Source organism: Mytilus edulis, chromosome 5 (assembly GCF_963676685.1).
Source record: "Mytilus edulis chromosome 5, xbMytEdul2.2, whole genome shotgun sequence".
Taxonomy (NCBI): domain Eukaryota; kingdom Metazoa; phylum Mollusca; class Bivalvia; order Mytilida; family Mytilidae; genus Mytilus; species Mytilus edulis.
In genome coordinates, this window is record NC_092348.1 from 54,323,197 (window position 1) to 54,348,406 (window position 25,210).

A 25,210-nucleotide genomic window follows, 5' to 3' on the forward strand; every position below is an offset into this window, starting at 1 on the left:
ATTTTACACCTTTTTATTAGTGGGGCGAGTTGGTAAACAAGATTGGATCGATTTTTTAGAAAGTGGGGCGAGTTTGTGAAAAAGTGGGGCGATTAGGTGTGGGGCGATTTGCCAGTGGGGCGATTTGTCATGGATTCGTTTTTAATAATACAAATATAAAATATAACCTTTTCTAGCCTAACCCTTGAATAAAAATTTGGCTCCAAGTATGTACATGACAGATATGTGTTTTATGTGCTGTCATTTTTTATAGTAAAAATTAAATAAAATGTCAAATTTCATGTTGGAAAAAATCCGAAAATGTGTTGGGTTTTATTTTTTCGCGGAAAATTTTCAATGGTGTTAGCGACTACAGACGAAAGGCCAAAAAAAATTAATTAAAAATGAATCGCCAAAATTTAGAACGGTTGAAACAAGAACAGGAAATAGCGTTAGAAGAAACAAATGCAAATATTAATCAGTGGTAATAAGCTTTTTAAATTCAATGACTCGCATAAACCTAGCAGGAAGTACATGTTGACTGTTGTAGTTCAGTTCAGTTCAGTTCAGTTTCTTGTATGTCCATTAATGAGAGGGGGTCCTGATCCCGAAATCCCGGGCTTAAAAACACGAGATCCCGAAATCCCGGACTTAAAAACACAAAATCCCGAAGTCCCGAAAGTCGAAAAAAAAATCCTGGATCCCGAAAGGGTCAAATTATCCCGAAATCATGAGCTTATAAAATACACCCGATCCCGGAGTCCCGATAAAGGTCCAATCCCTCCTCATTAATAAAAAATAAATGTGGAACACTACCCATAGTGATAATAGTATATTTAGTTCAAAAAAATAGAAAAAAATGCACCTTATTGTTATAGTTTGGAATGCTTGCCGATTTTCATAAACTTAATTTTTGCTTTTGAGGCCATCCTTACATCCTCCCATGCGGAGTGAGTGGTTTGAAAAAATATATTGCTGTATAACAAGAATCATGCAACAAATTAAATTCGTATTATTGTTTATCAGCACTGATCAATCATCATGAAGATGATAAACTTTAATAGTGCAGGGATACGTATACAGGCTATACCCTCTATCTGGTAAAAAAACAGAAAGGCCCACATAAACATACTACATGTTTTACGTTTGTCATTTCAGGGCCTTTTCTAGCTGACTATATGGTATGGGCTTTGCTCATTGTTGAAGGCAGTATGGTGACCTATAGTTTTTATTATTTCTGTATCTATTGGTCTCTTGTGAAGAGTTGTCTCAATTGCAATCATACCACATCTTTTTTATATACAGTGGAATCTCGTGTCAAACAAAGTTGTGTCTAAAACTTGGATGAGTAGAAGTAATTTCTTAGTATCAGTAAAATTCCCTTTTGATCAATGGATAATTACCTCTCATGAGTCAAACTCGGTTGATTCGAATACACAGTTAAGTCGAGTAAACATGGTAAATTTTATAATCCCTTCTACCATGTCTATGTTCCGGACCATATGAGTATTTGGACCATACGCGTATGGTCATGACCATATGCGTATACTCATATGGTCCGACCATACGCGTATGGTCGGACCATATGAGTATAATACTCGTTTGGTTATTAACGGGCCGGACCATATGAGTATTTGGACCATATATGTATATTTATTTTTCCAAATTACATTATAAACGTTTCAATAATACAAGAACTTAATCTAAAAAAAACAGTGATGGTTTAAAACATGACAATTTTTTAATTTTATAATAAAAAAAACTACGTAAAAATTTAATATTGATGCCATAGTTAGTTTTCATCGCTAGTTACATTAGTGCATGTAGGCTTGGATGACATTCACTTCCACACGGTATCATAGCTTTTTTGCATTTGCAAGTTTTGTGCACAATCTTTTTCATTTACACATTTTGTTTGCGAGTGAAAAACAAGCCTTTTTTGCAGCTGCGTACAGTGATACCGAGGTCTTTGGCAATTCTGATGTCTACAGTGTTTTTAAGAAGCTCTAGATCTCAAATATCGTAAAATGGTTGACTGCAATACACCATCTTCACAACATAACTTAAATAAACTAATAGTATGCTACTTTCCAGTGACTTCTTATGTAACAGTTCATTAAGAAATTTTTGGAATTTAATTTTTTAGTCGACATATTGCCATTTACTCGTAATAACAAATCGGTTATGACCATCGGTAATGACCATCGGTATAAAATGTGTTTACTTTAAATTTGACAATTAAGTAAAATTAACAATGTGAAACTTCTTATTTTTATTTAGCTTATCTTTTTATTATAATATAACGATAAAATTACCTATATGATAGCGTCTTTTGAATGAACGGTCATACCATATGAAGAGTTTAGAAGTATTAAAAGTAAACTGTAACAGAGTGTTAATTACCCCGACCATACGCGTATGGTCCAAATACTCATATGGTCCGGAACATCTACAGCGCATAAAATAAAAGTATTGACATGCAGGAGGAAAGTTGGGATTAAACCTAATAAAAGATAATTATCATGTTTATATATAAAGATTAAGAAATCTCAAAATAGAAAATAAACATGTCAGATAAATGTGGAGGTTTATTTATACATCCCAAAACCATTTTTGATTCCATATTGGCTAAAGGTATAATGGGAGGGTTTTGATTTTTGCACATGTCCAGAAACCTCTAGTCTATTGTTTTGTTTTAATTTTGGTTCAATCGTATGCTTTAAAGGCTAGTGAGGAGTCCATTTCAGTGAACTAATTATACATTATTTAGAGGACTTTGGTGCAGGATTGGTGACCTTGGTTTGATTTCTGCTCTTTAGTCTGGTTTTTTTACACTCTGACACATTCCCTGTTTCCATTTGAATTCTCTATTCTATATTTGTAGCAATAAATATTTAATCATATTTATCATGTTTTAATTTTTCAAAAGAAGTTTACAGTAGTACCAACAATAAAAATATTTAAATATTTTACCACTGTGTTAAATTGATAACCTTTAAGAATAAGTTCAATCAGAGTATGGAACGATCGGTCTACATGGATCAGATATAAATCAACAGGCTTTATAACCAATGTAACCATAAAAATACAAACTAGATATCCTGTTTTTTGATAAATACTCAAACTTCCTCACCTAAGGTTAACCCAATATTTGAATAAATTTGTGAAAACATGAAATCCCTAAATTTAAAACGCAACTACAAGCATGGACATAAACAAGTTGTAAAATTAAACACCTCTTATGAATGTATGAAATTTCAAATTTAAAAAAAAAGTTTACATGTTGAAGTGTCTATCATCATGAATATCACATCAGTTTTCAACTTCAAAGATAATCATGCTTTTTAAACATTTCATTTTAAATGAATGACTTTACACTAGTAATTTTTTAGATCCTTTATACATGTAGCTTGCAGTTCGGTGTGAGCCAAGGGTCCATGTTGAAGACTGTACCTGCCCTATAATGGTTTACCTTTATAAATTGTTACTAGGATGGAAAGTTGTCTCATTGACACTCATACCACATCTTCCTATATCTATTATATTAGATAAGTAGACATGTTTGCCTATACTTTCACTGACATGATAATACATAGGGAACTTTATTAGCAGTAAAATGAAAAATTATGTTGCTGCTTTTAACATACATTACTATTGTAAGTTAACTGTAATACCATTGCTTATCTTTTCAGGGAGAAATTTAGAACAGATTACAAAGCATTAAAAACTCGACTGAAGACATTACCAGACAAAGTAACTCATGATGTTATGGTCAGTTTAAATTACTTGTATATCAAGGATTATTCAGCTTTTTAAAAAACACATAGGTTTCATTTTGATAACCAGAGTGAAGTTAAAGTGAACAAGATAAAGATGTAATAACATCATCAGAAGATTCAAATTAATCAATGTTAATTACTCTGGTTAATTCAGAGGATTTTTTTCAGGCTATGATCAGGACTTTCAGTGCATACATTTCTTCTAAAATTTGGCAGTACAGAAAAAGATGAAAATTGATCATGGAAAATGAATGTTTTAAATTCAGAAGAAGTTTCAGCATAATCTGGTACAAACCTCTATGACATATGTGTTCATGTTTCACTGTCATCTTCTAATACTTTTCTAATGGTTTCACGTGTCATGATCAACATACAGGTCAAATCAACACAAAATTATAATTAAAAGCCAAGTTCAGTGGTTGTAGTTTGTTGATGTGGTTCATAAATGTTTCTGGTTTCATGTTTTTGAAAAGTTTGCTATAGCTTGCTATAGCTTGCTATATCTACTTTCCTTAGGCGTCTGCCTCAACTTCCGGTGAGACAGACTATTGCAATGTTCTGCTCCAAGATAATGAAGTACTATTTTTCGAATTTTAACTCTTGGATATTTTGAGTTACTACTCTTTTGAAAAGATTACAGCTTGAATAAAAAAGGAATGAATGTTCACCGACAATTCAGATGAATTTAACTTCATTTTGAAAATAAGTATCACAAACACTACTTTGCGGATCGGCCATTGGCTGAAGAGAAAATCAAAAGAAATCTACGCGAGACAGCACTATTTTTTACTACAATGTATGTACGATATTTACAACTGTTTATTATTGAATAAGTAAAAGCCAGATTGTATCGAAAGAGTCTTGTATGCGAGAACAAGTTGATATTTGACCAAGTTGTCGGATAATTGACAAGTGATAATGGTTTGATTTAGTTTTTACAATACACAGGCAGACAGGTGATAGAATATAAAATAATCGATAATTATATGGCTTATGTGACATGTCTCACGCCAAGGACGAGTAAAGGTAAATACCGGCTTTAATAGAAAAATGCATTGTTTTTGTCAAACTGACATCGATCAGAAAGTTTTGATGCCAAAAATCATTTGAAAACTTTTAATTCCGTTATTTAAATACTAGCTGTTTCACATTCCAGAAAAACATTGTCTTAATGACAATAAGTATCATAGCATTAGTAAACATCTGTATAATTTAAAAGCAACCGAGATCAAGCTAAAGACAAGTGCTGTAGAAATTATTAAAATGATTTAATAGCATTTGTCTATGTACTAGCAAAATGACTTTCTTTGTACATAACAATGCAGTGGCGGATCCAGACCTTTTTATCCTCACACTTTATCCCTGGGGCAGTATGATTCTTTTAAGATTGACCTATAATTAACAATGTGTCGTCCTAACACAGAGGCAATGATTACTAGTATATTAAATAAATGGCTTAAAACAAAAATCTCAAATGTCATTGCCTCCATGGTAATTACACAGCAGCAACTAAAATGTGTTATAGGGTTATAATTACCTCAGATCAACATTGTATGAATCTAGTGTATATAAACTTTTTATTCCTGAGGTCATATATACTACTATTGTTATGCCCCCACCATATTTAGTTTTATCCTTGTTTTTTCTGTAAGTATGTACGTCCATATATCCCAAAATTGATTTCTGCTCTCTTACTCAGTTAGCCTGAACCAAATTTTATGAAACTTATACGCAATGCTTATAACCACAAAACACAAGTCACTTTTACCATTCTAGATGTAAAGGGGTGAAATTTTCAGTATACCCTATCAAGTATATATACCTTATATATAAGTTTGACTTGTAGCTTTCTTTGGTTATACATTTATCAGGTGAACATAAATACGGTCTTGAGATTAAGAAGTAAAGATATATAAAACAAAAATGTGTCCATAGTACACGCATGCCCAATCTGCACTATCATTTTCTATGTTCAGTGGACCGTGAAAATGGAGTAAAAACTCTAATTTGGCATTAAAATTAGAAAGATTATATCATAGGGAACATCTTATAATACTAAAATAAGGAGGTCCAATTTGTCAGCCGTCATGGGGTAAAAACGACAAATCAAAGAACTCAATTTTATATATATCCAATATAGAACAATGGTTGATTAAAAATTACTAGTACACCATTCCAGACCCTTTTGTTTTCCACATAATTAATATTGCCAATAATTAACAAGTTTCGGGTTGATTTCAATACAGAAACCAATAGTATATTCACCTGTTACCTATATTACCTTATCTGTAATACACATCTATAACCTATATGAAATAGTACACATATACATTTGCAAACTTTCCAGAGGTGCTATCCAGCACTTTGATTTTATATAGATTAGACAGTCAGTTTTTCTGTTTGAATTGTGTTAGACTAGTCATTTTTATGCCCCACCTACGATAGTAGAGGGGCATTATGTTTTCTGGTATGTGGCTCCGTTCGTCTGTGGGTCCGTCTGTTCAGGTTAAAGTTTTTGGTCAAGGTAGTTTTTGATGAAGCTGAAGTCCAATCAACTTGAAACTTAGTAGACTTGTTGCTTATGATATGATCTTTCAAATTTTAAAGCCAAATTAGACTTTTGACCCCACTTTCACGGTCCACTGAACATAGAAAATGAAAGTGGGAGTTTCAGGTTAAAGTTTTTGGTCAAGGTAGTTTTTAGTGAAGCTGAAGTCCAATCAACTTGAAACTTAGTAAACTTGTCATTATGATAAAATCTTTTTAATTTTGAAGCCAAATTAGACTTTTGACCCCAATTTCATGGTCCACTAAACATAGAAAATGAAAGTGGGAGTTTCAGGTTAAAGTTTTTGGTCAAGGTAGTTTTTGATAAAATTGAAGTCCAATCAACTTGAAACTTAGTACATATATATATATGTTCCCTATAGTATAATCTTTCTAATTTTATTACCAAATTAGATTATTACCCAATTTCACGGTCCATGGAACATGGAAAAGGATAGTGCGAGTAGGGCATCCGTGTACTTTGGACACATTCTTGTTCGATGAGCCATGGCTATGTGTTAAAGACCGGACTTTAAGCTTATGCCATCACTTGGCGTCCGTCGTCTGTCGTCGTAAACTATTTCAAGAATCTTCTCCTCTGAAACTACTAGGCCAAATACTTCCAAACTTTAACTGAATGTTCCTTAGGGTATCTAGTTTATAAATTGTATCCGAAGTTTTGATCTATCAACAAACATGGCCTCCATTGCTAAAAATAGAACATAGGGGTCAAATGCAGTTTTTGGCTTATAACTCAAAAACCGAAGCATTTAGAGTAAATCTGGCATGGGGTAAATTTGATTATCAGGTCAAGATTTATCTGCCCTGTAAAATCAGATGAATCGGACAACCTGTTGTTGGGTTGCTGCCCCTGAATTGGAAATTTTAAGGAAATTTTGCTGTTTTTGGTTATTATCATGAATATTATTATAGGTAGAGATAAACTGTAAGCAGCAAAAATGTTCAGCAAAGTAAGACCTAAAAATAAGTCGAATGACTGAAATGGTCAGTTGACCCCTTTAGGAGTTATTGCTCTTTATAGTCAATTTTTAACCATTTTTCGTAAATCTTAGTAATCTTTTACAAAAATCTTCTCCTCTGAAACTACTGGGCCAAATTAATCCAAACTTGGCCACAATCATCTTTTGGGTATCTAGTTTAAAAAATGTGTCCGGTGACCCGGCCATCCAAACAAGATGGCTGCCACAGCTAAAAGTAGAACATAGGGGTAAAATGTCAAAAACAATTTTTCAAACATCTTCTCCTCTGAAACTACTGAAACTTAGCATGATTGTTCCTTAGACTATCCTGCACAAAGTTTGTGCTTCGATTTTTGATCCGTCAAAAAACATGGCCGCCATTACTTAAAATAGAACATAGGGGTCAAATGCAGTTTTTGGCTTATATCTCAAAAAAAATAAAGTTTGTGTTTTATTTTCTATTTTCGTCAAAAAACATGGCCGAAGGCATTGTTTACCAGGTGAGCGATTCAGGCTCTTGAGAGCCTCTTGTCTTCCTTTTGAAACTCACCTGAACTAAACATTCTAAACAGCTATAGCATCAGTCCTCATCATTAATCATCTGTTATATTTTGAAATTTTATTATACATTGTACATGTATTTTAAAGATGACTCCTTTGAAATAGAAGTTATTTGCCTTACAATTATGAGCAGGACAAGTTCTATAGTTGTGTCACCATGGCCAACACTTTTGTCCATAAATACATTTGTAGGCTAACCACAAATTTAAATAATAATAAAGAAGAAATTTTCTATAGGTTTTGGCAAAACCATGAAATCAAATATCCATTAGAATACAAGATATGCTTTTTAGGGGTATCAGATATTGAGGTCTCATGCATTTCTTTGATTAATCAAATTTTATTTTTTTTCTAAAATGAAATATTTTTCACAAAAAGTGTGGAAAAGTTATAAGAATTGGTTTCCAAACAATTGTGTATATTAAGTTTAACTTTGTTGTAAAATTGTCATATTTCCTGTGCAGTAAAATAATTATAACATGAATTAATAATCAGACTTTTTTCTGTACATTTTATTTTTGCAAAATGATTTAATTTTAATCACATAATATTTACCATGTTTACTGTATTTTAATGGAAAAGTTGATAAGTAGGCATGATTAGAGTGTTAATCTATTTAATCAGAGTAGCTTTGCTATTTTGTTTTATTTTCAACTTTCATTTATTACAGGTTCCATTTGGTTCTCTGGCTTTCATGCCTGGAAAGTTAGTCCATACCAATGAAATTCTTGTCCTCCTAGGGGAAAACTGGTTTGTTGAAAGATCAGCAAAGCAAGCATGTGGAATTATTGACAGAAGATCAAAATGTAAGTTGAAGAGCACTGACTTGATTTAGTATAGTTATTTTGTTCGTTCTCCTTGTAAGGAATTTTTATGCCCCATCTAGGACTGTAGAGGGGCATAATGTTTTCTGGTCTGCATTCCTTCATCTGTTCGTTCGTCTGTCTGTCTGACCGGCTTCAGATTAAAGTTTTTTGTCAAGGTAGTTTTTGATGAAGTTGAGGTCAACTTGAAACTTAGTACACATGTTCCCTATGATATGATCTTTCCAGTTTTAATGCAAAATAAAAGTATTTATCCTAATTTCCCAAAAAGGTCCACGTAACATATAAAATGATAGTGTGAGGGGGGCATCTGTGTACTTTGGACACATTCTTGTTTGAATTTCAGTTGAATGTACAGAAAAAGGTTATTGAGTCTCTTAATTTTGAAGTTTCTTTATAATTTACTACTTTACGAGCAAAAACAAATTCTGTGTTGCAAGGATAAATTTGAATTTACAAATAAGCAGATAGATAATCCCGCTGCAAATGTTTGCACCTGTCCTAAGTCAGGAATCTGATGTACAGTAGTTGTCGTTTGTTTATGTAATTTATACGTGCTTCACGTTCCTGTTTTTTATATAGATTAGACTATTGGTTTTCCTGTTTGAATGGTTTTACACTAGTAATTTTTGGGGCCCTTTATAGCTTGTTGTTTGGTGTGAGCCAAGGCTCCTTGTTGAAGGCCATACATTGTTATTTGGATGGAGAGTTGTCTCATTGGCACTTACACCACATCTTCCTATATCTATAAATTATATTTCAGAAGACATTATATATATTTTTTGATATTTTGTGAATAAATTGAACTCCAGTTAATCACTGGGGAAGGTTGAATAATTATGTTTATTTTAAATGAAGTTCTTTGTTTTTTACACCCAGAAATTTAAACATTTTAAGTTCAAATAAAGTGGTAATCATTGCATGTCGAAGCAACACTTTCATTTGATACCAAAAATATCTAAATATTCTACTTATTTTGAAAGTTACACTCATGCGTAAGAACTATTTTGTGTTAAATATGTACTACTTTCTGGCCGGGCTCAAATTAGTGGTATTACACCTATAACAGAACCAAACTTGCATATTAAAATTACTTTATTTCATTCTATGATCTATTTCAAGCAATAAAAAGCATATAAAGCTTTAGTCCAAATACTATTTTACTCATTTTAAGCTCAAATTGGACTGGTAGTAACATATGGGTTTTTCAAAGACAGCTGCATATAGATATTACCAATGGCCAATATACTTTTTAACCGGATTTTTGTGACAAAAATGTCGGTTATTGATTTGGGGATGTACGGCAGGCGGGCGGGCGGGCGGGCGGCAATCAAATGTTGTCCGTGCATTAACTCATGAACCGTTCAACCAAAGCTTTTAAAATTTTAATATGTTATTCCTGACAACTATACGAAGGTCAAGTTCAATAATGGCGATTTTGACTTTTACCGTTCAGGAGTTATGGTTCTTGAAAGATTGAAAAATGGAGTTGTCCGTGCATTTACGCATGAACTGTTCTACCAAAGCTTCCCAAATTTTAATATGTTGTTACTAATGAAAGAATGGAGGTCAAGTTCAATAATGACGAATTTGACTTTTACCGTTCAGGAGTTATGGTTCTTGAAAGATTGAAAAATGGAGTTTCCAGTCGTGTCCTTGCATTTATGCATGAACTGTTCTACCAAAGCTTCCGAAATTTTAATATGCTGTTACTGATGACAAAATGGAGGTCAAGTTCAATAATGACGATTTTGACTTTTACCGTTTAGGAGTTATGGTTCTTGAAAGATTGAAAAATGGTTTTTCCCGTCGTGTCCGTGCATTTTCTCATGAACCATTCAACCAAAGCTTTTGAAATTTTAATATGTTGTTACTGATGACAAAATAGAGGTCAAGTTCAATAATGACGATTTTGACTTTTACCGTTCAGGAGTTATGGTTCTTGAAAGATCGTAAAATAGCGTTTCCATTCAGGTTGCATTTACTCATGAACCATTCAATCTAAGCTTTTCAAATTTTAATATGTTGATACTGATGACAAAATGTAGGTCAAATTTGATATCGACGATTTTCACTTTCACCATTCATCAGTAATGGTTCTTGTGATATTGCCAGGACACAAATAAATGTTAATAAATCCGGTTTGCTGTCGTTGTGACAGCCTCTTGTTTTAGCTCACCTGGTCCAAAATGGTCCTGTTGACTTATTTGAAAGTTTATTTTGTTAGGTTGCTGCCCCTGAATTTGGTAATTTTAAGGAAATTTTGCCGTTTTTTATAGGACCGCAAAAATTGAAAATTGGTATCACCTTGGCGTCGTCATCGTCCGTAGTTGGCGGCGGTGTCCGAAGACTTTTGGTTTTCACACTATAACTTTAGTATAAGAAAATAGAAATCTATGAAATTTGACACAAGGTTTATGACCATAAAAGGAAGGTTGGGATTGATTTTGGAAGTTTGGGTCCCAACAGTTTGGAGAGTAGGGGCCAAAAAGGGCCCAAATAAGCATTTTCTTGGTTTTTGCACTATAACTTTAGTTTAAGTAAATAGAAATCTATGAAATTTTGACACAAGGTTTATGACCACTAAAGAAAGGTTGGAATTGATTTTGGGAGTTTTGGTCCCAATAGTTTAGGAATTAGGGGCCAAAATAAGCATTATTCTTGGTTTTCGCACAATAACTTTAGTATAAGTAATTAGAAATCAATGAAATTTAAACACAAGGTCTATGAACACAAAAGGAAAGTTAGGATTGATTTTGGGAGTTTTGGTCCCAACAGTTTAGGAATAAGGGGCCCAAAGGGTCCAAAATTAAAGTTTGTTTGAATTCATCAAAAATTGAATAATTGGGGTTCTTTGATATGCTGAATCTAATTGTGTATGTAGATTAAAATTAGAAAGTATTGAAGTAGGGGTTGTTTTGATAGTAATTAATCATCATGTCACTTTTATGACCGGAAATGTGTAGATGTTAAAGGCAAAAGGATGGGTCAAAAAGATCGTGACTTATGTTAAAATGACCGAAAAAGCCTTGAAAACTAAAATGTATATGACCGTTTCATGCTTTGCCCAGCCGGACTTTTACCGGACATTAATCAAATGTCCGGAATATATGACCGTTTTGGAAGCCCTGATGTAGATTCTTAATTTTTTTTACCCATTTTCAAATTGGTCTACATTAAGGTCCAAAGGGTCCAAAATTAAACTAAGTTTGATTTTAACAAAAATTGAATTCTTGGGGTTCTTTGATATGCTGAATCTAAACATGTACTTAGATTTTTGATTATTGGCTCAGTTTTCAAGTTTGTCCAAATTGGGGTCCAATATTAAACTTTGTTTGATTTCAACAAAAATTGAATTCTTGGGGTTTTTTTTATATGCTGAATCTAGACATGTATTTAGATTTTTGATGATAGGCCCAGTTTTCAAATTGGTCCAAATTGTGGTCCAAAATTAAACTTTGTTTGATTTCAACAAAAATTGTATATATTGGGTTCTTTAATATATGCTTAATCTAACCATGTATTTAATTTTTTTATTATAGGCCCAGTTTTCAAGTTGGGGTCTAAAGGGTCCAAAATTGAACTTTATTTGATTTCATCAAAAATTGAATACTTGGGGTTCTTTGATATGCTTGAATCTAACCATGTATTTAGATTTTGGATATTGGACCATAAATAGGTAATGTCCAATTTAAAATTTAAAGTTATTAAGTTTAAGTTCTTAGACCACATTCGTTATGTGTCAGACACCTGTATTGTGTCAACTATTTAATCACAATCCAAATTCAGAAGCTTGAATGTTGTTTCCATACTTGCCCCAATGTTCAGGGTTCGAACTCTGCAGTCGTATAAAGCTGAGCCCTGCGGAGCATCTGGTTTGTTATTATCTTGAATATTATTATAGATAGAGATAAACTGTAAACAGCAATAATTTACAGCAAAGTAATTCCTAAAAATAAGTAAACATGACCAAAATGGTCAATTGACCCCCTAAGGAGTTATTGCCCCTTATAGTCAATTTTTAACAATTTTCATAAAATTTGTAAATTTTTACTTACATTTTCCACTGAAACTACTGGGCCAATCATAATAGATAGAGATAATTGTAAGCAGCAAGAATGTTCAGTAAAGTAAGATCTTCAAACACATCATCACCAAAACACAATTTTGTCATGAATCCATCCATCTGTGTCCTTTTTTGAATATTCACATATATAGACCAAGGTGAGGGACACAGGCTCTTTAGAGCCTCTAGTTTTATTCTTAATATCATTATTTTATATATTATTTTCTATTAGGACAGCTATATGCTTACCAATAGTCATATTTTTATCAGAGGTTCTTCATTAAATAAAAATATATTAGTCCATACTTAAGATATAATTGAGAATATTGTCCACCCTTTTTTTCTTCAAATTGAAAAAGGGCCTTTTTATGGTATAAACCATACTTCTGTGGTAAAACATAGATTATTAAGAGCAATTTATATATCCCTCAGCTAGATAACTTGCTAAACTGGTTCAAAATTGCATGAACAGTGAGATTTTGCAATTCTTATATGAGTATATACCATTTGCCTAGAAAGTAAAAGACTACCATAAGAAAAACAATAAAACTTGAAAATCATAGGATTATTTGACCAAGAGCTATTTTATACCATACACAAGTCATAATATGCATTTGTTATTGATTACAATCACAAATAATGCAAAAATAAGAACTTGGAGTCAAGTGTTAACTGCATGCATGTTGTAGAATGAAATTCAAAACAGTTTGGCTGTGGCCATTGATTGACACATTAAATTCATCCATTGACTGGGACAATTTAGGTGAACGTTTGTATGTAACGACCACTGCTCACTATGAACTTTTTAAAGACACCTAAACTATGGGGTCACCAAAGGTCCTCAACACCTTTATAAAGTAATTCGAAAAATTAATCAGGAATGACACGATGTTTTGATTTATATCAATTGTATAAATCAAAACATAAAGGTTATTCCTGATTAATTTTTCGAATTGTTTTATAATTAAAGGCGTTAAGAAACCTTTGGTGACCCCACAGTTTAAATGTCTATCGTAGGTACGTCGTGAACAGTGGTCGTTACAGATACACGTTCACGTAAATTGTCCCAGTCAATGGATGAATTCAATGTGTCAATCAATGGCCACAGCCACACTGTTTTGAATTTCATTCTATGACCATAAAAGGCTAAATTACTAAGTATTCCAATTTAAGAGCTGAAATAATAGTTTACCAAAAAAAGATGATTGAACATGGTTACTAACATCAAATTTGACTTATTTTCATTGTAATAGGTACAACTTTTAAAAATTGGATTTCTGATGATTCCTTGTAGTAGGAAGTACAGGATGTTCAGTATTGGCGGACAAATAGCGATAAGGAAGTACACCACTAATTCATGGTCCCATTGCTTTCTATGTAAAATTCCTCAATTTCAAGCAGGCACACCTCTTCTGTTTTAAGTTCAAATAAAGTTGCAATCATTGCATGTCAAAACAACACTTTATGGTGTCTTGTACTGAAAAAAATCAATATACCTTTAATGTCATATAAGAAAGAACTGGTTCCAGGAACCTTGAATGTACCAAAACAGTTAATTCAGATCTGAAAAACAGACAAAATGTACCCTCTTTTTTTAAATTTGGTGCAGTTTTTTTAACATTTAAAATTATTATAAGTCCAAAAGTGTTCTACAATGATCACTAGTCCTTCAGCTTTCATTTGATACCAAAAATATCTAAATATTCTACATATTTTGAAAGTTACACTCATGTGAAGGAACTATTTTGTGTTAAATATACACGTACTACTTTCTGGTATGTGCTTTCTGGCCAGGCCTGAATTAGTAGTGTAACACCTACAAAAAAAAATCTTTATTTGAATTAGAGTTATTTCTCTTTACATTGTATATTATCTTTATCATTATAAGTGGCTTGAAAGGATCAATAAAAGGGCATTCTGTGTATAACAGGCTATTATTTGAACTTGGATTTATTTTTAATTATGGAATTTGCTTAAATTCTTGTTATTGAAATTCTTAATAAATTCCATGTTTATTTTGTACTATAATGTTCTGTGCTGCGCAAAACACTTTCTATTACAAAGAAAATAGTATATTTTGACTAGAATGTACTGTGCCGCACACAACACTGTCTAACCCAAATACATTGTATGGAAAGTGTTATGAACCGCTCAAAACATAACACCAAATAAACATGGAATTTATTAAAAAATTTAAACACAAAATTATGCAAACTCTATATTTCAATCAAACAGCATCCATAATTTGATAACTTTTGATAGTGATGTTTTAATAAACCCTTGATTTGAATTAGAGTTATCACTCTTTACATTGTACCTTTACTATATTATAATGTAAGTGGGATGAATGAAGATACAAACATGTATAATAATGTTTATTTTAAATAAGGTGGTTTCTATTATATGCCCAAATATATAACTTTTTTCAATCAAAGTTCTTATTTCATATTTGTAAACAACAATAATTCATAAAGTTATCTCTCCTTACATCGTACATTATCTATATCATTATACAAGAAGGTTAAATTGATCTATACAAAGGTTTATGAATGAGATTATGCTAATATATGAATACAAGGGCATAATGTGTATATGTCAATCAAACAGCATTCATAATTTGATAACTTTTGATATTGATGTTTTAATAAACCCTTGATTTGAATAAGAGTTATCACTCTTTACATTGTACCTTTACCATATCATAATGTAAGTGGGGTGAATTGAGATACAAACATGTATAATAATGTTTATTTTAAATTAGGTTGTTTCTATTTTACGCCAGAAATATGAATATTTTCTCCCCAATATATAACTTTTTTCCAATCAAAGTTCTTATTATACCCCCGCTTTAAAAAAGGGGGGGTATACTGTTTTACCTCTGTCTGTCAGTCCGTCCGTCAGTCAGTCCGTCCGTCAGTCCGTCCGTCCGTCCGTCCGTCCATCCATCCGTCCGTCGGTCAGTCAGTCCATCCCATGAAACTTTCGTCACATTTTTCTCAGGAACTACACATCCACCCTTTCTGTAATTTGGTATCAACATTTATATATGTCAGCCATACCGTGTGATGCGTTTTCAGATTCATCACTTGACAACTTCCTGTTTACCGAACACTTGTCTGATTTTACACATGATAGCCAAGTTCAAAATTTTCGTCACATTTTTCTCAGGAACTACAATACAAGGATTTCTGAAATTTGGTTTCAGGATTTATATAAGTCAGCTATACCGTGTGATGCGTTTTCAGATTCATCACTCGACAACTTCCTGTTTACCGAACACTTGCATATTTTTACACTATAAAATATTATCCACTTGCGGCGGGGGTATCATCAGTGAGCAGTAGCTCGCAGTTTCACTTGTTTCATATTTGATAAACAAGAATAATTCATAATTTAGGAAATTTTGAATTAATGCATTAAGAAAATGGTTATTTTAATCAGAGTTATCTCTCCTTACATTGTACATTATCTATATCATTATGCAAGTTAAATTGATCTATATAAAGATGTATGAATGGGATTATGCTAATATATGAATAAAAGGGCATTATGTGTATATGTCAATCAAACAGCATTCATAATTTAGTAACATCTAATATTGATGTTTTAATAAAACCTTGATTTGAATTAGAGTTATCTCTCTTATATCATACATTATTAGCACACGTGGCCCGAAGGGCCAAAGTGAGCTTATGCCATCACTTGGCGTCCGTCGTCGTCTGTCGTCGTAAACTATTTCAAGAATCCTCTCCTCTGAAACTACTAGGCCAAATACTTCCAAACTTTAACTGAATGTTCCTTAGGGTATCTAGTTTATAAATTGTATCCGAAGTTTTGATCTATCAAGAAACATGGTCAACATTGCTAAAAATAGAACATAGGGGTCAAATGCAGTTTTTGGCTTATATCTCAAAAACGAAAGCATTTAGAGCAAATCTGACAGGGGTAAAAATGTTCATTAGGTCAAGATCTATCAGCCCTGAAATTTTCAGATGAATCAAACAACCCATTGTTTGGTTGCTGCCACTTAATTGGTAATTTTAAGGAAATTTTGCAGTTTTTGGTCATTACCTTGAATATTATTATAGATAAAGATAAACTGTAAACAGCAAAAATGATCAGCAAAGTAAGATCTACAAATAAGTTTATATGACCAAAATTGTCAATTGACCCCTTAAGGGGTTATTGTCCTTTAATGAAAATTTTTCACAATTTGTTCATCATATTTGCTAACTTTAAAAAATCTTCTCCTCTAAAACTACTCAACCAAATTCAACCAAACTTCAACTGAATGATCAGTAGGGTGTATAAAATAAAGTTTGTGTTTTATTTTCTATTTCGTCAAAAAACATGGCCGTCATGGCTAAAAATAGAACACAGGGTAAAATGCAGTTTTTGGCTTATATCTCAAAAACTCCAGCATTTAGAGCAAATAAGACAAGAAGTTAAAGTATTTACCTGTCCTGAAATTTTCAGCCGAATTGGGTAACTGGTTTTTCAGGTATAATGCCCCTGCATTGATGATTTTAAAGAAATTTTGTAGTGTTTGGTTATTATCTTGAATATTATTATAGATACAGATAAACTGTTAATATCAATTGTATTGTGAATCATCAGATTGACCTAGACTGTATCTTAATCAAGTGTAGGGCGAACTCATGCCCATTTCTTTCCAGAGGTTCCTAAGAGGCTTTAAAAAGTATTTCAAGGATAGGACATGGCCTTTTGTTACTCTGTTTAATTTACAACAAACATTAATTTATTAATTTAGTTAATAAGGCATTGTTTACCAGGTGAGCGATTCAGGCTCTTGAGAGCCACTTGTTTATATCAGTATGCAAGTAGGTTAAAAGGATCTATACAAAGATGTATGAATGAGAGTATACTATTACATTGATTAATAAAATTCTTCTGCTTATATATCTGAATTATAAATTAGTAAAATTCAATATTGATATTTAATCAAGAAAACAAAAAAATCATTGTTTGTATTAGAGTTATCTCTCTTTGCACATTATCCATATCATTATGTAAGTGGGTTGAATGAAGATACACAAATGCCTAAATTGTGCTTACACTATTACATTTATTGAAAGATGTCTCTGTTTATATATCAATGAGACAGCAATTATAATTTAGTAAAAATTTGTATTGATATTTAGATTTTTAAAAAATATATTCAACGATCATGATTAGATCTACAGTTATCTAGATATAGGAAGATTTTTACATTATCCATATCATTAAAATGTAAGTGGGGTGAATGGAGATTCAAAAATGTATGAAAGATGTTATATTATTATATGAATAAAAGATCATTCTGCATATCCTTCAATGAGACAGCAATCATAATTAAGATAAATGGAATATTGTTGTCATATAAAGTGTTTATTCTAATTAGAGTTATCTCTCTTTGTACATTGCCCATATCATAATGTAGACCAGTGAATAGAGATACAAAAATGTATGAATGTGGTTATACTATCACATTCAGACTAAAAGATCCTTCTGTGTTTAAATAAATGAGACATCAATCATAATTTAGTAAAATTTTATATTGATGTTATAAAACAAGACTTGATTTGAATTAAAGTTATCTCTCTTTGCATATCATTTTGTAGGTGGGGTGAATGGAGATACAAAATATATATGACCGTAGTTATACTGTTATATGATTAAAATTATTCTGTATATATGTCAATTAGACAGTAACTCTACAAAACAAGAAAAAAAACAGAATAATGATGAATTTCTAAAGATAGTTATAGCGAAAATAAAAGTTATCTGTTTTTACAGGTATCTGAAAGATCTGATGTATCTATACATTTAAGCATTTCATTGGTCAGTTTGCTTTGGTTAAAAAGAAAGAAGAGTAATCTCCCTTCTAATAGAAATAAGACCAATTTGAACCAATAAAATTACAATTGGGGAAAAAACATATGCAAATGTTATAAATCAAAATCGTTATTTGCATCATTTTGACTGAAAGAGAAAAATATTTATAGAAAATTTTAATACTGTAAGAATTACATTCATACAAATTTAAAATAAAGTTAAACATGCATTTCTTTGTCAATAAAATACTTGTATGTGAATGCTTGTAATAACCAGATTCTTACTATTTTATTCAAGCAATTCATAAGGAGATAGAAAATTTGCATAAACAGAAGGGGTTACTTCAGCCAAGACTTGATGCTGTCGAAGGACAATTTTCAAAGGTATTTTAACTATTGTAATTTTAAAGTATTAATAATTATCTTCAGAAAATTTTGGAAGTCATGGAATTTGATTTCTCTATTTTCTCCGCTATTTTAACATTTCTTCATCTGTGTGAGAAAAATATTTCTCCTCACTAGTGAACAATCTATTCTCAGCAAAAGTTGGTCGAAATTTTACTAATTTTCTTTGCTTTTTCTGAATTATTAGAGAAACAAATTCCATCACAATAACTGTGTATTACGATATTTCTCCACTCTCAACAGTTAGGTTTCAAGTATTTCAAAAGCTCGGCAAGCCTCATGCTTTAAATATTAAAATTCAACTGTCTCAACACATCTTTCTTCAAATCTTTTAAAAGGAAGGATAAAAGTTATTAGAGAAACAAATTCCATCACAATAACTGTGTATTACGATATTTCTCCACTCTCAACAGTTAGATTTCAAGTATTTTAAAAGCTCGGCAAGCCTCATGCTTTAAATATTAAAATTTAACTGTCTCTAGTGAAGAAATATCGTAACACGCTTGTTGCAGTTGTGGAATCTATATATCATAAATTTTGACTCTAAGAAAACTAAATTTAATATTTGAAAATAATTTCTACATAATGAAGTTAGAAAATGAAAGAAGGCCAAGTCTATGTTGTTTTTTTATCGCCTCTTTGGTCTCTTGGAAGGGTGTTTGCCTCAAGTGCTGTAGGTTGTAGGTTCAAACCTTTGCTTAGTCCAACCAAAGAAATTTAAATTGGTTTTTGCTGCTTCTCTGCTTATCATGCAGCATTAAGGAGGAAGAGCAAAGACTGGTTGGCTTGGAGTCGGAATGATCTGTCAGGTAAGGTGACATGTTTTCCTGCAGACTATTAACATGTTAACAAGCATGTAAAAAATTATGACTCTGCAGTGTCTGTCTGGAAAGATGGACACATTAGAAAAAGTTTACAAAAAGTTAGATGGATCTACTTGTATTATCAGCAGGAATTATAAAAAGGTCTTTATTTGCACAATTCCCTAAAAACTTGTCTTAGATTTCATATTATATATTTATTTAGGTACCAAACTAGGGTTTTCATAATGATTTTACTGAACACAGATCATGGAAATGTTAAATTGTGAGAGTTTGTACTTGTGTCTCATGGACACATATTCTTGTTTGTTTTTTTAGTTTTAGTTTTGGTTTAGAAAGTTTGTTTCTTCATACTGTTTTTTTAACTGATTTGTTTGTCTTGCAGGAAACAGATACATTTGATATAGTTGAGGAATACAATGAAGAAAAAGAAAAAAAATGGAAAGGTGAATTTGTTGTATTTGAGTCTAATGCAAATATTTCTTTATGTGTAAACAAAAGCAGAACTAATCTTAGGTTGCATTTTTGTCCTTATCCCTAAATTTTGTTTACACAGTTTCTGAAATATGCGCAAATTATATTATTGTAAAATTTCAAAAGAGTTTATTTAAAAATAATTATATGGTATGATTGCCTATGACACTTTCCTCAAAAGATCACAGTTTGGTTTAGTATTTTCCAGTTAGCATCTTCCACATGACAATACATTAACTATTTTTATGCCCCACCTACGATAGTAGAGGGGCATTATGTTTTCTGGTCTGTGCGTCCGTCCGTCCGTCCGTCCGTCCGTCCGTCTGTCCCGCTTCAGGTTAAAGTTTTTGGTCAAGGTAGTTTTTGATGAAGTTTAAGTCCAATTGACTTCAAACTTAGTACACATGTCCCCTATGATATGATCTTTCTAATTTTAATGCCAAATTAGAGTTTTTACCCCAATTTCACGGTCCACTGAACATGGAAAATGATAGTGCGAGTGGGGCATTCGTGTACTGAGGACACATTCTTCTTATATGTCAGTTTTGATAAAAATAGTAGACTGGAAATTCAGAAATAATTGCATGCATTTATCATTGTGATTTTAATCATTTAAGATACAATTTTAATTTTTGCGATATTCAGAAAAATCCTGTTTCATTCATATAAAAAAAAATCAAAATGTGAGTTTTAATTATTGCGATGATAACCCTGTCGCATTTTTTGCAATAATAAAAATATCGCAATAATTTCTGAATTAACAGTAGTGACTGCTGTAATTTTTTCAGTAGCAAAATATACAATAAATGAATGTATATACAGAAGTATTTCTCTAATCGGTATTTATAGAATTTTTCACAACAATTGAATAATGTCATAGGTATAATCCATCATAGGTATAAAGCAATGGTAGTAAGGTCTGAGTAAAGATAATTTGAGACCCATCTGCTACTCTTAAGTTGTTGTCATAATTGACCCAAAGTGTGACCATGTTTAAAGTAATTTGGGTAATATTTAACAATATTTGAACAAAGAAATACTATTAAAGGTATATTTTTGTGCAATCCACATAATTCCATTAGTTTTATTTATATATTTATCTGTAATTCCTTTTAACTTTATTTGTTTGTTTGTAAGTCATTGTATTTGTGAATGTCATATTGTTTTGACAATTTACCTAAAAATCTGATTTTTCCCTTTCCAAATATTTACAGTTCAAGTGTAAACAGTGTGACAATTTTATATCTGTAATTGAACATATTTTAAAAGCACCTGTGTGAATTAATTAAGAGATAATTTGATAATTGCTGTGGTTACAATGATAATGCATGCTTCTATGTAACACCATGTTAATCTGTAAATAAATATTGTTAATTGGATAAGTCATTTTTAATGGGGAGATAATCTTTTAGTCAAAGATATTTTTCAATACAGGTTGTTGGTACTATGATAACTAAGGTCAATTTGAAAAATAATTATTCATTGATTAATACCTCAAAGAATGCATGAAATGCAATTCAAATTGAAGGAGAGAGATTTCAGAGTTTTGTGTGAAAATTTCTTATCCTAGATTTGAAGTTAAAACTTAATCTTTGATATCCCTTAAGAGTTAGGTAAGAAATTCCATGAAAAATTTTAATCTGGTAATCCCTCAGATTGGTAAATAATACAATATACATAATGATAATGATTTTTCACTTTGAGAAAGAAAAAAAACGCCACAAATGATAATGATTTTTCACTTTGAGAAAGAAAAAAAAACGCCACAAATTATTTTATCACAACTGATACATTTTGATTTATATGTTTTCTGTTATAGATTTAAACTTTATTTTAGAAATAAATACACTATACAGTGACAATATGAGGCTTACTTTTTCTGCATAAAGACATTTGAAACAGAGTTTTGGCTTTTCTTCTTATTGTTTGCATTTACACTTGCATACCAGTCTCCTCAACAAATCTGGTAGTCTTGTGTAGGGCATCTACTGGTCCATATAGCTTCTCTTTAAGTGGTGTTTGTGAGTGCAATATCTTATCTCTCAGTGCATGATGGATCCTGCATGACTGTAAGAGGTGTGCATTATCCTGCTCTGCTTCTCCACAAGGACACTTTGGAGATGGAACAACTTATATGACTTTGTATAGATGTTGGTTGAGTCTGTTGTGTCCTGTCCTTAGTCTAAAGATGGTGGTTTTTTCATATCTTGTAAGCTGATAGAAACTGTCTTGTTGCTGAGGGGTCGTTGAACAGAGAGTTTTTACTTTTCTTAGCTTTCTTGAAATATTCATATTTTACAGAAAAAGTGTTAAAGATAAGATATTTTAGTTTAACCTTTAAATAGAAATGAGTATTTTTATTTGAATTTATTTGCTCAAATAATTTTATCTATTTATATCAACAGCACAACACAAGAAAAATGTCAAGCATTACAAAAAAACTGTTAAAGAAAAGGCCGATGAATCATCAGAAGAAATGGGCAAGACTATGACAGATAAAGAATTATGGGATAGACTAGATGAATTAGAGAGAATTGAATCAGAGAAAAGAGAAATGCACAAGTATGATTAGAATCTTTATTTATTTATTTATTCATAAAATTACTGACCTTTTCTTAAACAACTCAGATTTTTGCCATTATTTTATCACTCATTTGATGATTTTGTGCAGAGTTATGGTTCTTTAACTGAAAAAAATCACTAAAATAATCAGTTTTCCACACTTTTTTTTGTCATTCTTGCAGATATTGAATTGATAATTGGTAGATAGTTTTATCATAACAAATTACAGATCAAGTTCAAATTTTGTTCTGGTCTAATGTTTTTGTGCATAGTTAGTAGAGTCCTTGTACTTAGAAAATTCACTTAAAAAATTAGAAAACCTGTCATGAATGTACAAGCACATGCATTTGCAATTTAAAACTTTACAACCACCATGATATAAATGAAAATTTCAGTGTTAAGTTGAAATCATTTTCGTGATTTAAACAATGTTGTTATTGTACTTGTTACCTTAATAGGTAATTTATAGGTTATGAAAAAAATATCTATATTATTTATAACTAACTAATAAGCTGAATTTCAAAAAAAAATACTGTGTTATTATATCTTCATAGGGTTACAAGTGATGAAATACTACTACACAAAAGTTATGATAGTGATGATAGCATTCTCAGTATTGACACTGGAAGCGGATCAGATTCTGGAGATGCTCACACCAATGACTCACAGGCTCAGGAATCATCATCAGAAAGTGCAGAATCAGATGATGAGGGAAGTGAACCAGCATCTGTGACAAAAATAATCAAATTTTCACATACTGCAAGAAAAAAAGTAAATAAACAGTCTTCTTTGAAGGAATGATATACTTTTTATCTGCAAGTTTAAGGGATGACATCAAGAGTTCAATGAAGGATAACAAAATTAATTCATATAGTTCTTTCACTGACCCCCCTACCCCCCCTTCTTAACTTAATTTAGGAAAAATTGATTGTCCCATAAGGATATATATAAAATCGATGTCAATTTAACAAAACTTGCAGCAATTTTGACCCCCACCCCAACACTATTTGAATTAAGTTTTTTTTATCCTTCATTGATTTTATGATCTCGTTCCTTAGTAGAAGACAATTTTCAATGTTTAGTTTTCTTTTTAAGTTAGTTTGATAGGAACCACTTTTGATTGATCAATGACATTTTCTTTACTATCACTTCATATCAGTTTGAGGACTATGTTGACTCCCTGACCCTTAGGTCCAGTAACTTTCCATTTCGACTCCCTGACCCTTAGGTCCAGTAACTTTCCATTTCGACTATTTGTGTTTTTGTTGTATTATTGAAAACATAGAATAAAAAAAAGAACAGATAGAATGATTGCTTGAGATTAAAAAGATAATATCTAACTTTTCTTTTTTAGAGAGCTTTACAAGTGGATAATACAGATGATGATGATGACACAGAGGCAACTGAGACTGGTATTAAATCTCCAGCCGACATTTACTCCCAGTTCTATCCTACATCAGGACCAAGGTCTATACTAAAGGATGATGGTGAAAAACGTCAGACAAAGAAAAGTGTAACATTGATGCCCAGTGATAGTAAAGATGAAGTACCTGTTCCTGCTCCTGTTGTAAGTTTTTTTAAATGCTCCAAATTTGAAACCTTGGTCTAGAAAATTTTAGAAGTCATTTTCAAAACTTTGCTTCTGCTCACTTGTAAGTCAGAAAAGGCACCAGAGTCAACAATTCTGCAATACTGTCAAAGAAAGTGTGTGCAACTTCTTGCATTATAAAATGTTTGTCATTTTGATGTCCAAAATAAGTGTTATTCTATGTTGACAACTATATTCTTGACATAAAAAAATAAAAAATGGTTATAAAACTAGTATAATTTTCATCTTAGAATACAGACTGTCATCATGAAGGCATAACATTTTTTTTTTATTATTTCTTTTTCTTTTTCAGGCATTTTCAGATTTTGTTGTTGAGCGGTCAACTCAAATGAAATCCTCCAGTGACACTAATGTTGGAATCGTACAAGACAAACCAGCAAGAATGTCAAGGTTTAAAGCCAGACAACAAGGTTTAGATCAAACATAGAATCACAGAGCTTCATATTTTAAATCATCATATATTAAAATTAAAATAACATTTGATTTGTTGTTTATAGTTGGAAAGTGTTGTAAATTGTTGTCTGTGCAAACAGAGAACATATTTTTATGCCCCACCTATGATAGAGCATTAAATTTATCGGTCTGTGCGTCCATTCATCTGTCTTTCCTGCTTCAGGTTAAAGTATTTGGTCATGGTTGTTTTTGATGAAGTCCAGACAACATGAAAGTAAGTACACATGTTCCCTATGACATGATCTTTCTAATTGTAATGCCAAATTAGAGTTTTGACCCCAATTTCACTGTCCACTGAACTTGGAAAATGATAGTG

General features: G+C 31.7%; 1 protein-coding gene across 1 annotated transcript; it reads left to right on the plus strand.

Annotated features, from left to right (window-relative positions):
• Positions 1–137: 137 nt before the first annotated feature.
• On the plus strand, positions 138–24,919 carry LOC139523914 (unconventional prefoldin RPB5 interactor-like). The gene is made up of 9 exons (XM_071318312.1): positions 138–463; positions 3,672–3,750; positions 8,517–8,652; positions 18,869–18,954; positions 20,182–20,242; positions 22,676–22,832; positions 23,387–23,603; positions 24,187–24,399; positions 24,734–24,919. The coding sequence occupies exons 1-9, from the start codon at positions 384–386 to the stop codon at positions 24,866–24,868; spliced, it is 1,164 nt and encodes a 387-aa protein (XP_071174413.1). The 5' UTR covers positions 138–383; the 3' UTR covers positions 24,869–24,919.
• Positions 24,920–25,210: the final 291 nt, after the last annotated feature.